Genomic DNA, 14,630 nt, shown 5'->3' on the forward strand with positions numbered 1-14,630 from the left:
ATATATATATATATAAAATGTATTTATAAAATGTATTTATCCTTTAACCCCTGGTATATAGGTATATTATTATGTGTCATTGAAATTGATGTCCAATAAAGAATACGAAAGGTACATGTAGGAAAATGTTTGCCGACTTTCTGAGTTGTTCCGACTTGAGGGCATTTACTTGAATTTTCCTGAATTTTCCCAGTCATGAACTCATTTTTCCGAATATTCTGATACGACCTGAATGCAGCACAGTTTCATCGGAGGAAAACGGCTCCGTGCTAAAAACGCCCCAAAATAAAGTACGTCATCTCCAGGCGCCAGTTCTTTGCGTACCCTGGAAGGAAATGGTCACATCGTGGGTCATATAAACAAATTGTCCTCATGGAGATACATGTGCAGTCTAAAGTATTTATTTATTTAAAATAGGCAACGGTTTTCATCCTGTGCTTTTCCGGTACGTCTGTAAACCCTTTAAACCCTCTGTAGTTCATAACATTAGCGTGTTAGCTAACTTTAAACTGAGCGGTTGTAAGTTAGCTAGCTACATTTTGAAAGAAAGGTAACGTTAGCAGGTTAAAGTTAACGTCAATATCTGAAGTTTAATTTGTAGAGATGAAGGGCAAATGGAAGCAGAACAGCAAAAAGAAGAAGGGAAATGTTGTGTTACAGAAGTACATGGTGGCAGTGGATGAGTTTATTAAAAGCAAAAGTGGCCCTGAAGAAGAGGAAAATGACCATGGCTTGAGATTTGTAAAAAAGAAAAGCAGAAAGGAGCTGCGCAAAGAAAAGCGAAAAATGAAAAAAGCCAAAATGAAAAGTTATTATGAGGGTAAGAAGCCCATCAGTTTACCTCTGGATGATGGCGAAAACTCAGGAATACCAGCTGATGAACAGCAGCAGCAGCAGCAACAACAACAACAACAACAACAACAGAAGAAAAAGAAGAAGAAAACAAAGAAAGAAGTGTCACAAGCACAGTCCAGTAGTGCTCCTACAGATAAACCAGACAGCTCTAAAACACCATCATCTTCCAAGAAAGGCAAGAAGATCAATAAACTTCAAGAGTCAAGAAAAAAGGCACTTCTGGAGGCAAATGAAGACGAGGACAGAGAAATAAAGAAATTGGAGCGCTACCTGGGATTAAACAAGAGAAAAAACAAGAAAAGTCTGCCTCAATCCTTTGTGGCCGATGGACTTGATTACATCCTAGGTATGCTTGACTCTGGCTCATCAGCTGTGGGAATGTATGATGATGATGATGACATGGACATGGCTAAGGATAACTTTAAAAAACTTGATGAGAATGACTCTCAGCTGTCAGATGAGGAACCTGGAGATGAAATGGCGAGTGAGGGCAGCGATGAAGATATGGACTCATTTGACGATGAAAATGGAGTGGATGAGGAGGCCGATGATGATGATGATGAAGTGGTTGATGAGGAGGAAATGGAGGCTGAGCTGGATGAGAGTGATGCAGCTGACTCAGACGATGAAATTGAAGAAGAAATAGTGGATGAAGCAGACACTCCGGCATCAGGCTCAAAGTCAGAAACTGTGAGTTTAGAATTTTTTGTTTATTATTGTCATAGCATTGACATATTGTATGCTGCAAAATGGATCTAATAGTAAGATACATCTTCCGATGTCCAGGTCATCTCTGCAGCAGGCAAGTATGTGCCGCCTCAATTGCGAGGCGACGGAGAGGATAAACGCAAAGCTGAGCTCGAAAAACTGAAGAGGAATGTGAAAGGTCTGGTGAACAGGTAACCGTCTTACCACAGAACAGCAATAGCACATTCCCCCTCCTACTAATCAAAAGTTGTATTCATACGTAATAAAACACACCATTTCTCAATTTAACACACTCAGGGGGTTTTGTTGCTTCACCCTGATGGCTCATGTTACCTAATATTACCAAACATTAGATAGATATTTCTGTGTAAATTATGTTACTAAGTCAGTTTGCCAGCTCATACATTTCTCTAATTGTAACACTTTTACACTATGTTTTAGCATTAAAATTCTAGCATTTTTTTTTCATTTTTCAGCTCAAGTTACATAGCTTTGCTTAACAATTCTGTACAATTTTGTTAAAAGATTTTCACATGTACACAGTTTTGCATTGTATACCAAAGAGAATTCTTTTTGCCAGAGTCAACATTTAAAAATTCTACCCCTTTCTTTCTATGAAGTGAAATAAGCTTTCTGCTTATGCATCATGCACTTTGGGACATATACTGTATACTTAGAGTTTTTTTTAGAGATGCACCGATAGACCGGCCGGTGACCGGAATTGGCCGGTTTTCACGTGCTCGGCCATGACCGGCGACCGGCAGGTCAGTCTGACATATGCCGATTTCATGCCGGTCAATGCTACAATTTGGAAATTCTTCAGCGTGTGTCCAGAAGATAACAAGTTTGCAATATGCAACACCTGCAAGGAAAAAGTAGGGCGTGGAGGGACGACACCAAAAACCCAAATCACATTTTTTAGTTGGATATTGGATGTGAAAAGAAGGAAATGGTTCTAACATTGCACTTTAGATGTGTGTGAATTTCCCACACCAGGAGTCATTTATATAGTTCTATTTTATAGTGATCCATTATCTGTTCAAAAAATGTTCTATGTTCTGTGCAAAATGTTCTATTAAAGAAAAGATAGAAAATAAATATTTGTGTGTGCTGTAACGAGGTTAGAAAAAATGAAATTGGAATCGGCTAAAATCGGTATCGGCTGTAAGATATAATATATATATATAAGATAGATAAAAGAAGCAGGTCCTCACATTTGAGAAGAGCAGAATTTAGCCTTCAAATATGAATGGATTGCACAAAAGAAAAATATAGGCTGTATGAAATCTTGCTGGCAAATGTTGGAGTCACAATAAAGCCCAACTTCTGAGCTGGGTCTTTGTTTTGCTCTGTTTACCAGTGTAATTATTTTAAAAGTGATAAGTCATCCGTTTTCTAACTTCTTCAGGCTGAGTGAGCCCAACATGGCGTCCATCAGTGGTCAGCTGGAGGAGCTGTACATGAGCTGCAGCAGGAAGGACATGAATGATACCCTAACGGAGGTGCTACTAGCAGCCTGCGTCACCCCGTCCCTGATGCCTGACAGACTACTGATGGAGCACGTCCTGCTTGTCAGCATCCTCCATTACGCCGTTGGGATAGAGGTAAACACGGCCCACTTCTTTCTCGGATAAATCTTAATTAAAGAGGTTTTACTTTCTGGAGGCATTTCCATTTGGAGACCTTCAGTTCACTGTCTCGTCCACTGATTGGAATGACAGCGGGAGTTGGGTAGCTTTTGGTTATACCAGCCTGTGTGGGAGAAATGGTAACCACTGACCTGAGAACTGACATGAACTCTTGGATTATTCATTGGAGGCTTTTTTTTCAAAGGGATTTGCTGCTTTCGCACATCTCCACTGTCCGCTAATGTTTTTTTAATGAATTGGAAAGTGATATGTAACACCTTGGTTTCCTTTGCTTAAAGTGTAATAGGATTATCTCTCAGTTATATTAACTCTCCGTCCTGTAAATGACCTTAAACAGGATCATCAGTAAAATTAGCCGCAGTCAACAGTTGGCTTTCAACACAGTTTGAGGGATCTTTAAGATTATTTAAGAAACATTTTGCACCATTGAATAATTTTGACTCATTATGGTAGTTTTCTATCACCCACCATTTCTATCAGTTATGATTGTGTTTTATACTTTACTGCTGAAATGTGGGGATACAGCAACAGTCCTAGAACATAGATTCAACATTGACTTTTGAAGTCCTGTGTGTTATGAAGTTTTACAATGCAATCATTATTTATATTTTAAGGTGTTTTGACTTGAAACCGTGGGGCTTGTCTACAACCTGTGTGATGCTGTTATATTGAGCCATTATTTATCATATGTCATTGTCCACAGATATTAACATACATAAATCCAGTTATAACATGAATGAAGTTTTGAATATTCCCATTTGATCGTTTTCCAGGTGGGAGCCCACTTTCTAGAGACGGTCGTGCGAAGGTTTGACGAGGTGTACCACAACTCGTCTGAAAGCAAGGAATGCGACAACTTGGTCGCCATTGTCAGTCACCTCTATAACTTCCAGGTGGTGCATTCTGTCCTCATCTTCGACATCCTAAAACTTTTGGTCGGAGCTTTTACAGAGAAGGACATTGAACTAGTTTTGTTAGTGCTGAGGAATGTCGGTTTCGCCCTGAGGAAGGACGACGCTCTTGCTCTCAAGGAGCTTATCTCTGAAGGCCAACGTAAGGCCAGTGTCATGGGCTCGAAGCTTCAGGATCAGACAAGGGTAGGGCAAACAGAATTACTCATTTACTAGGCATTCTTAATAACATATTTCTTTTCTGGTGTTAGCTACAGCATTGCATAATTGATTTTCCAATTATGTATCAATTTTGGAAGCTTATCTAACATTACTTTATATGCACACGTGTTCTCAGGTACGTTTCATGCTGGAAACCATGCTGGCTTTGAAGAACAATGATATGAGGAAGATCCCAGGCTACGATCCTGAGCCTATGGAGAAACTGAGGAAGTTGCAGAGGACTCTGGTGGGTGATTTTTACAACATTACCATATTTCGTTTGAAATATCCCCATTTTCCTACATTTGTGAAAATAAATATAGATTTTTAATGTGTAGCTTATAGGCACTGTAATTATCCATTACTGAACATGACAATTGTATTCTTTCAGTGTTATTTTCATAGTAGCCTCCACTTCTACCACCAGGTGGCCCCAGAGTTCCACCTTTACAGACCCAAATTCCATAGTGCAGCTGATGCTTTCAGCATGACCATCAATATAGCTGTTTTAACAGTTATCTACTTCAGGATTGCTAATTTGGTGTCCTTTAATATTTTACAAATGGTGTTTGCCTCCTAAGGCTATTTCTGTGTAAATGTGGTACTCAGATCCAGCGGCGTGCAGGAGGCAGTGACATGAAACTGAGGGTCTCTCTGAACAATCTCCTGGCAGCAGAGCAAGTGGGCCGCTGGTGGATCGTCGGCTCCTCATGGAGCGGAGCGCCCATGATTGGCGAACAAGGAAACACAACCTCAAAACAGAGCACTGCTGAAGGACAGGTAGAGTACTGGAACCACAGATGACACATGTGTACAGCAGGCATCCCAGTACAGATCTGCATCAGAGTTATGCATGATTTAATGTAAATGGTTTTAGCATTCCCATGGTAGGGAAAGCAGATATTGAACTGATCATGTCCCATTTTGTCTGTGTTGGAGTATTGTATTCAGTGAATTCAATTTGTGTAATTAATTTATAATCTTCCTAAAAAAAAAAAAAAAAATCCACATTTATTTTTATTATTTAATTATTTGACTTAAAAGTCATTATTTTTGCCACTTAACATCAGTTACCTATCATAACCACCACTTACATCAAAATGTTGCCAAATTTCAACTATTTCATTTCTTGTAATTGAAGTTCTGTAGTGTTGCACTTAACATTTGGAAAACTTGTCCTGTCTTTTGTTTATAGAAAACCCCTTTTGTATTTTTTTAAAGTAAGGTATCATAAGAAAAGTATTTAAACAAATTGTTTTAAATTATACTGAGGTCCAGTCAGTATTATTCAGCGATGTCAGCACTTTGATGAGTGCATTTGGCCTGAGCAGTATTTCTCACTTAACTGTTGTCATTTTTTTTATTTGTTTCAGTTTAGTGCAAAAGTCTTAGAGCTGGCTAGGAAACAGAGGATGAACACTGAGGTCAGAAGAAACATCTTCTGTGTGATAATGACCAGCGAAGATTACCTTGATGCCTTTGAGAAACTGCTCAGGTCTGTTATCACTCACCTCTACAGTGCGTCTCTGTGTTAAGTAGGTTGACCACAGATAAAAAGAAATAAATATGACATGCTTATTTAAGCCTGGTTTCCTTTCAAAGTAGCCCAGCTGTAAGGTATTTTAAAGCCTTTTGTTTGCTCTGTGTGAAGGATGGGCCTAAAGGACAAGCAGGAGAGAGAGATTGTTCATGTTCTGATGGACTGCTGTCTGCAGGAGAAAACCTTCAATGCCTATTACGCTGTACTGGGAGAAAAATTCTGCTCCCAGGATCGCCGCTTCCAGGTACTCTAGCTGGTAAAACCCACACCTTGACAACTGAGAACAGAAAATAAAATAAAAAATAAAAGGAATAAACAGTAAAAAAAAAAATTTAATAGTGAAAGAATAGCAAATGTAACCCTTCTGTCATCGCAAATCTGATTTGAACAGACTGTATGAAATGGCTGTTGCCATATTGGCAGTGCCTGACGTCACCTAAACTCCCTACTAATCCAAAAATGGGCAAATAGGTGGAGCGTGGATGGATGTGAGGCGGGCCGAATAAAGCCTACAGTCTATGCTCACCTCCTGTGATGGCAGCCCACCTGTCATTTAAATCGGCACGCCCTTAAGCATAACTTTAAGCCTTAATATAATTTAAATGGGTGAGTAATAAAAAGCTTAGTCTATACAGAAGACGTTTCATTTACGGGATTGTTCCGGTGCCGCCAGAGGTTCCGCCAGATGTCCGTCACCATTATAAGCAGATATAAAGAGTTGCATTCATGATTGAATTACCTGATGGTTGTGTGTGACCACCCAGTCTCTAAACTGTATGTGACCCATGTGTGGCCTGTACTTCACCTCTGCAGTGTGGGAGCCTCTCACACCTCTCACCTCTGATATTATTTGACTCAAACTGTGACTACAAACAATGGGGGTGCTACCACACTTCCTACTTTGCAGCCATGTACGTCCATATCAGAGACTGATGACCATTGTCCTCATCAAAGAGCTCGAACCAGAGCTGGTGGGAATGTTTGCTTTTCACATGTAAACTGGATCTGGATTAGAGGATTACCTGTGCAGAGAAGCCAGGGTCTGTTGTTTATAGTTTCCACCACTGTTTTTGGGAATCACCTGTGTATCTTTCAGTGCAGTTATACAATCTTTCAATTTGCTGTCCTGTATTCTCCAAGATGACTTTCCAGTTCAGCCTATGGGACAAGTTCAGGGAGCTGTCCAACCTTCCCAGCAGCACTTTTAACAACCTGGTTCAGCTGGTTACCCACTTCCTTCAGAAGAAGTGCCTCTCACTCTCCATACTCAAAGTGAGTGACATGCCCTGTGCAGGTTAAAGCTTTTACTATATTACATTTATATATTTGATGTTAATTTATTTTAATCTTAAAACACGTCCATGACAGTCACCTCTGTGTTTTTCTGTGTAGGTAATAGAGTTCGGGGAGCTAGATAAGCCCACCGTGCGATTCTTGCGTCAGGTGCTCACCAAACTGCTAAAAGACATTGAGCCTGAGGACCTAGCCATCATATTTGGAAGGTGAGCTTCATTTTGCATACACTTAGTTCTTAGAGGTTTGGAGATTTAAACATGTAAATGAATGCAAAACAAGACGCACTGAAAAATAAAACTATAAGTCTAGTAAGTCAGCCATGCTAGCAACTCTGCAAGGCTGCACAGCAGTAATTTGAGCTTAATGCTAACATCAGCATGATGATGCTTACATAATGATGTTTCGCAAGAATGAGTTCATCATATTAGTTTAGCGTGTTAGCATGCTAATATGTGGTAATTAGCACTCACCACTGCTAAAAGTACAGCTGAGACTGATGGCAATTTCATTAGTTTTGCAGGTATTTGGTTATAAACGGACAGTGTTTGACGTCATGGTGGCCCTTGATGAAAGCAGATGAATAGTCATGGAATGACCAGAGTCACTAGGTTTCATCCTCTGGGGACCATGAATGTCCAAATCTTCATGGCAATCCATCCAATAGTTGTGGAGATATTTTAGTCTGGATCAAAATGGTGGAGAGACCACAATACCATCTATGGATCCAAGCTGCTTGCATGGCTAAAAAGACTATTTTACCTGTTCTGCAATGTTGACCTCCATTAGCCCGCATCTTGTAAAACCACTCCTCTCTACTGCTTCGCACCATGTGAACATCTAACATCAATGTCCCTCATTGTTTCCCATCCACCAGGATTTCAGGAATTCCCAAGCTAGGAATGCTGCGGGAGGGCTTGAAGCTTTTCATCAGCCACTTCCTGCTGAAGAATGCCCAGTCACAGGGACCAGCTGAGCAAGCAGTAATGCTGTCGCAACGCGCCCAGGTCGCCACCAAAGCCATGGAGGCCAAAGAGGCCAAGCTCAAACTGTAAAACACATAAACACACAACCAAACACACCAGAAACTCAACAGACGTACATAACACAACTATGGAACAGGAAAAGGCTTGTTAGTAGAAATTGTCTCCTTACTCAAAGAACTCAAACCTAGTTTTCTTTAAACCTACATTGTGTCATTTTTTGAGTTGATTCTTAGCAAAAAAAATAAAACCTTTGTTCTTTCACAATATGTGCTCTTTCATGTGTAATTACTTCCACCAACTAATCAAAGTATTCTCGTAAACGTAGAATCTGCCATTCAGAATCATTCAGAATACATACAAGCGAGTCGCTCGAATGACGGCCGGCATGTAGCGCCTCCATCTTTAAAGTACATTAGCCAAAGAGGGACATACGTCCGCCTTTCGCCCTTTTACACTCAGTGGCACCGTGACGAATGCCAGCCGGGAGATTACTCGCTGGGGATGCAAAAAAAGAGAATTAAAACGACGTGACAGGCAAAGCAACAAGCCCAAAGTTAATATTGGAGCGGCTAGAACAGCTGCGTGTCAACGATGGAGATACTAAGAGCTAATTTCAGGTTCGGCCACCGTAGGAGTTAAAACGGGCTCGGAATGGGAGGGGCTAGAAAGTAATATTCAGTTGGTTGTCATATACAATTTCACTGCTAGATGGGAGGAATTCGTACACAATGTAGCTTTAAAGAAGAATAAATATGTTTTTGATATTAAATGAATGTTTTTGGTTTGGGGAGTCCTTTACATAATTGTTACCATGAAGATTTTTAAATCTGGAAGATACTGATGCCTTAGAGAAACACCAGTATTATTTATTGGTTCAGCTTTTTATTCTATTAATAACTAGATTTTGCTTCATGACAATTTGATAGCAATACGTTGGATCATTTTATATATTTCAATTCCTAAATACATTGTCCACAATGGTGCTTGTATATTTGGAGTGAGAGTCATAAAAGCCTCAATAAATCACAGACATTTTGCCGATATCTTTGACTCCTTCGTGGAGAGAAAGAAACAATTTTCTCTTACAACCGCTCTCATTTCTTCTTCTTCTTCTATGCCATAATATGTTTTTCTGAGGCCGCCCTCATGGAGGCAGTGTACAGCAAGAGTTAATATTGTTGGGTTCATACACCTGGAACCATTCTTCTGGGATTTACTGAGTATATTTACACTTGCACAAAATAAAGCACATTATAATAAAGTCTTTCTCAGCCTGAAACACAACTGATTAGTGAATATTTGTATGTTGTTATCCTTTTCTGTTGATATTTCCACTTTGCTTGCTGTGAGTGTGACATTAACAAGAGCAGTGAGAGTAGAGAGCGACTGTGGTGTCGTCCATTCTGTGTTTACACACCCTGATGAAATGACCCAGGGGCTTCGAGTCTAGCCTATTCTGTTTGCTCGCTGACATCAGTTACTGCCCGCGTGGTTAGCATAGCAGAGTCATTCTGTTACATTTGATACTTGCTTCTATTAATTAGCTCCATTGGTGCGGCCCGAATCAATCTGAGGCTGGAGCGTGGCCTGAGGTCAGGAATGGGCCACCCAGGTCAAGGAGAGGAAATGTCCCTCACTAGTCCACAAAGCACACTATAACCTCATGTTGACGGGAGAGTTGTTTTAATTACATTTAAGATGCAGTGTTTGTTTTTGATGACAAAAACAGACCCATAAGGTGGCCAGTTAGCTCAGTTGGTAGAGCGGGTGCATATATGCAGAGGTTTAATCCTCAGCGTAGAAGGTCCAGGGTTCGAGTCCGACCTGTGACGGTCTTCCCCCCCCTCTCTCTCCCCCTTTCATAGCTCAGCTTTCCTATCCAATAAAGGCAGAAATGGCCCAAAAATGTCAAAACAAAACACACTTTGGGCTTGAGTAGCAATGGTTGTCTGTGGTTTTGTTGAGAAATTATAGACTACTGGGAGAGAAACTTGAGAATTTGTCAGTTAAAAGTTGGAGATAGTGTATCAATAGGCTCACTGTGCAGTCCATACACTGGCCATTGTCTGCAGCCGTGAGCCAGTAAGGTTTCCATCCTCTTTACCTGGTGTACACTGTTCGGGTTTGACCCTCAGCTGAACTTTGATTTAGTCTGCTAAAACTAAAGCAAACAGCTGAAGATAACCAACAGATCACTCAGTAATCCTGTTACAAATGGCACATAATCAGTCAACCCCTGCTATAGTTTAACGCTGACTGCGGGAACAATGTTGACAAGTATTGGACCATATTGTGGACTATTTTCTGTAAAGTAACTGATGCATCGTGTAAACCCATGGTGTACAGATGAGTTATTAAACCGACCCTATAGCCCATTGGTAATCAACGGATATTAAACATAAGACTAGGCTGAAATATCGTATTAGATATCAGCATATTGGTTAATAACACACCCTAAATAAATAAATGTTTTGTGTAGGTAGGAAAATTAGGCTTATGGGATGTTTTGTTTGCATTTGAGGAAGTCAACTCTTATTTTTCCTGAGCCCATAACACGATTTACATACAGTATGTGTAATGTTTTTAATTTATCATTGTTAAATTATTTTTGGTTTAAAATCAAGAATGTATTCTGCAAAAACTTGCATTGTCTTAATTTAAGAATAAAAACATAATGAGACATTCTTCTTGATTTTAAACCAAAAATAATTTAACAGTGATAAATTAAAAACATTACACATACTGTATGTAAATTGTGTTATGGGCTCAGGAAAAATAAGAGTTGACAGACTATGCCTATATTTGGACACTCAACATGTAGGTTATTGGAGCTAGTAACATAGTTATAGATTATTATTTAAAAATGCTTTTATCAATTTTAAAACCCTTTATATGGTTTTTATGTGTGCTCTAGGCTAAATAAGTTTCAAAGGATTTCAGCCCTGAAAATAGTGCCTGAGCAGCCAAGTTGTCGCTCAACAAGCCGTTTAAACGGTTTATTAATGCGAGCCCATTGCTAGTGTGGTGTGAAATGTTTCCTCCGTCTGACTGCCTACTCGCTGTTTGCTCTCACTGCACGTTTGCACAGATCCGACAGCGCTATTAACAGTAATTACAATGACCCGACCTGTCTGAGCAAGGAGAAAAACACGAGCCTGTGTTCGCATCCGCGCTGAAACACTGCTCGTAAATCAATTGACTATATTTAAAGCACAAGTCTTGCGCCAAAATGCCAACTGAGTTTTATATAAAAACATTTTATTTCACATTGTTTGCACCAAGAGAGACGCTAAACAATAATTTAGCATGCACTGGTATGACCATTTTATAAATACAGTATAGAAAAATAAACATAACATTTTTTTTCAGCGTGATATGACACACTATACGGAACACCACAGAGAACAAAATAAGGTCAGAATAAGACATATGACAGCGGACTATTTGTGTGGGCTATAGGATATTATTGAAAGGTTATTGCTGACAAACTAACCATCACAGCAGGGAAAGATTGCCAAGTCCTGAGCCAGTTTACAGCGTTTGCATATAAACCATGCAACATGTCACAGTTTACCTATAGGGTGCTGAATGACGCTCCTATTATAAAACTTAAATATCCTGCTTTATTGCTTGTTTATGACACACAGATCATCTATTCTTGACCTAAATGTAATTCTTTTCATGACAAAAAACTGCTAATTAATGATTAGAGGTTGGATTACATGCGCCCCCCCACAGTCATTATAAATGGAGATCGCCACCTTCGCCCTTCTTCAGCTTTCAAGGCTGCGGACTTATGTCGCTGGTGTGATTCCTCTCGTCGTCTGAGGAGCAGTCTGACGAGTTGTACAGGAAAGTATCGCCTTCGTCATCATCACTATCTCGAAAGTCTCTTATTCTGCCATTTTTTGAGTCTGTCTTGCTCTTATAGTCCGACTGTTCGAGTCCGTCAGATTTCTCCTGGCCGCCCTTGTTGCCTTTCTGCTTCTCGGCCTCCTGGGCGGCCTGCTCTTTGGCCTTCTTACTTCTCTTCCACTTCATACGTCTGTTCTGGAACCAGATTTTAACCTGAGGAAAGGAAAATAATTTAGTTCAAGTTTGTTTAGACATATAAAGAAGGAGGCTACCTGTGCGTAACTATGCGTAAAGATTGCGTAAAGTTCACCAGACCACCTGGCATTGACCTCTGCGGTGTTACAACTATCCTACACTGAAAACATGTTTGAAGTTAGTTAATCTAGTATTGATATTTTTTTAATCCCTTCAATCAAACAATAAAATAGCAATAAGATGACCTAATTGCCATTTACCCATGCAATTGTTTTATACAGTTGAAACATTGGAAAGATAGGAGATACGATTATGTTTAGAACATTAAGGATGCATCTGGATCAAAAGAAATGAGATTTAATCATCATTTCTCAATTATTTTCAGAAAAATAAATAAAGCCAATATTTAGAATAGAAACCTAGCTAAATGCATTAAAAAACATTTCTAAATCCTAGGTGAACTGAAATGGTATAAATATGTCATCGCTAAGAAATATCACCTGAGTTTCTGTCAGCATGAGGGACGTAGCCACTTCAAAGCGCTTCGGTCGTGACAGGTACTTATTCAGTTTGAATTGATGCTCCAGCTCCAGCAGCTGCTGACTTGTGAATGCAGTTCTTGGTCTTCTGCACTTGCCAAGCAAGTTGGACTGAGCTTGAGCTACAAGAAAAAACAAAACATCAATACCATACACCTTTACAATAGACTTTTTTTTTATTATGAATTCCTGGCATAAACTATATATAAGTTAATGTGCAAAACCAACAGCCTGCTTATAGCTGAAAATAAAATAAAGACGTCAAGGCAATCGTCAGAATCAGTATACATTGGCAGTCCTATGTTGTTATGGTGTAATAAAACGTATATTTATTTTTTTTACATATATGTGCTCCCTGAGCAACAAGGTCGTCCACTTATGAATATCCCCATAGAGAAGCTATTTGCCACTTCATTTTGAACAAATCTGTTAAAACCTGCAGAAACAAAAAGGCAGTATCTGGTGAGCAAATAGCATGTCGACTGTGGGTTTCACACTCCTCTGCTACTTTCCCACTGTCCATTATCTGTCCATTTTAGTTCCTCTTACAAAAACCATCACTCTATGACAGCCTCTTCATTCAGACGATTATAATATGTGAGGGAAATAGTGCGCCATCAAGAACCGATTTTCTTTTTAAGAAAAATAAGAAAGGAATGCCTTTCTATATCCAAGTCTTTAGCTCAGGAACGGATTCTGTCTATGAGCAGCATCATGTAGGCCTACAATATTTATTAATAATATTTATTAGAAAATATATAACACATAAAAGAAGACTGTTTGGGTACTATCAAACGTGTTTAGATCAGCCTTGTATAATCGCTTTACATAACCGTAAGGCTATATAATATTTGTATGTATTTATTTGGAGTAAAAAGGGCAAAACATGACATAACATTCTGTACTGAAACAGCTACTTACAATTAAAGTCAGACATTTTGGGCAGCATCATCCCGGCTGTGGAGACCCGGAGCCAGTGGTCCAGCTGGAAGGTGCTGGCTGTCAGTTTGATGGGATCACTGTGGTGGTGATGGGAGCCGTGTGGATAGGAGTAGGACAGGGCAGGGTGTTGGCCTGTGAGGGCAGCTGCGGAGTAGGTGTACATAGGATGGCCGTAGAGAGCCTGTGCGGGGATCCCTGCGGTACTCTGCGGATGTAATCCAACCATGCTGTGCGGACTGTTCAGGAAACCCGGTTTAGGAATCAACCCGCAGTTGGAGATCCTCGGCGGAGATGGCGTCTCAGTGCGTAAAGACTCGGCGTTCAGCTCCTGGGCTGCCACGCTTCCAGACGACGGGATGGAGGAAGAGGACAGGGAAGTGACAAGCGCAAGCGGAGAAGTCTGCACCTTGGGTGTATCTACTGCTAAAAGAGCGTCAATGCGAAAGTTTTTAGATTTCTCCATTGGGCCCCCGGTGCGCGTCCTTCTCGATTCTGCTACCGTAAACGAAGGAGAAGTCAGTGCCGTTTCCCCACTTCCTAAAAGTTATGATGTGGTCCGGAGTGTGAGAGAGGAGCTCAGCGTGACACTTAGCTAATTCCTCTCAGAAGGAGGTGATTGGTGCAGCCGTCTGCAGGGGGCTGTCCCAAGCGTCACAACGGACCCAACAACGCCTCTCTGCTCTAATCATTGTAAAGCACGGTGTTGGTTGCGTTAGTGCTTTTATATGATATTGCTATTACAGGAAAATGACGCAAACGTTTGAAATAAAACTCTTTTTTTTTTGTAACTGGATGTTGTTTTTGCCTAGCGTATTGCCTATATAATTCACTAACAGTGGGTTATGGAGTAAAAGTTTCCACGGTGACTTAATAAGGACTTCATTCGTGTTATGATTACAGGAGAAAGTGTGTTGTACATTTTAGGGGATTGGTTTATAGGCTACTGTAGCCTATAC

General features: G+C 40.2%; 2 protein-coding genes across 2 annotated transcripts; one reads left to right on the forward strand and one right to left on the reverse strand.

Moving 5' to 3' along the window:
- The first annotated feature begins 310 nt into the window (after positions 1-310).
- nom1 (nucleolar protein with MIF4G domain 1) lies at positions 311-9,184 on the forward strand. Its single transcript, XM_078280531.1, has 11 exons — positions 311-1,545; positions 1,642-1,754; positions 2,972-3,167; positions 3,986-4,309; positions 4,461-4,571; positions 4,934-5,104; positions 5,698-5,819; positions 5,976-6,108; positions 7,005-7,136; positions 7,257-7,366; positions 8,035-9,184. The coding sequence occupies exons 1-11, from the start codon at positions 604-606 to the stop codon at positions 8,210-8,212; spliced, it is 2,532 nt and encodes an 843-aa protein (XP_078136657.1). The 5' UTR covers positions 311-603; the 3' UTR covers positions 8,213-9,184.
- Positions 9,185-11,380: 2,196 nt separating this feature from the next.
- Positions 11,381-14,265, reverse strand: mnx1 (motor neuron and pancreas homeobox 1). The gene is made up of 3 exons (XM_078280603.1): positions 13,654-14,265; positions 12,694-12,854; positions 11,381-12,211 (listed from the first exon to the last, which is right to left on the reverse strand). Exons 1-3 carry the CDS (start codon positions 14,135-14,137, stop codon positions 11,924-11,926), a joined length of 933 nt encoding a protein of 310 aa, XP_078136729.1. The 5' UTR covers positions 14,138-14,265; the 3' UTR covers positions 11,381-11,923.
- Between the last annotated feature and the right edge of the window lie 365 nt (positions 14,266-14,630).

Source organism: Sander vitreus, chromosome 22, assembly GCF_031162955.1.
Source record: "Sander vitreus isolate 19-12246 chromosome 22, sanVit1, whole genome shotgun sequence".
NCBI classification, from domain to species: Eukaryota; Metazoa; Chordata; class Actinopteri; order Perciformes; family Percidae; genus Sander; species Sander vitreus.

What these genes read in the sequence shown, in the direction of transcription:
- mnx1 (XM_078280603.1), bottom strand. Translation starts at nt 14,137, where the DNA reads ATGGAGAAATCTAAAAACTTTCGCATTGACGCTCTTTTAGCAGTAGAT. An exon ending in CAAAATGTCTGACTTTAATT is followed by an intron (nt 12,855 to 13,653) that starts GTAAGTAGCTGT and finishes TTTTTCTTGTAG; the next exon opens with CTCAAGCTCAGTCCAACTTG. An exon ending in TCATGCTGACAGAAACTCAG is followed by an intron (nt 12,212 to 12,693) that starts GTGATATTTCTT and finishes TCCTTTCCTCAG; the next exon opens with GTTAAAATCTGGTTCCAGAA.
- nom1 (XM_078280531.1), top strand. Translation starts at nt 604, where the DNA reads ATGAAGGGCAAATGGAAGCAGAACAGCAAAAAGAAGAAGGGAAATGTT. An exon ending in GCCTTTGAGAAACTGCTCAG is followed by an intron (nt 5,820 to 5,975) that starts GTCTGTTATCAC and finishes CTCTGTGTGAAG; the next exon opens with GATGGGCCTAAAGGACAAGC. An exon ending in CCCAGGATCGCCGCTTCCAG is followed by an intron (nt 6,109 to 7,004) that starts GTACTCTAGCTG and finishes GTATTCTCCAAG; the next exon opens with ATGACTTTCCAGTTCAGCCT.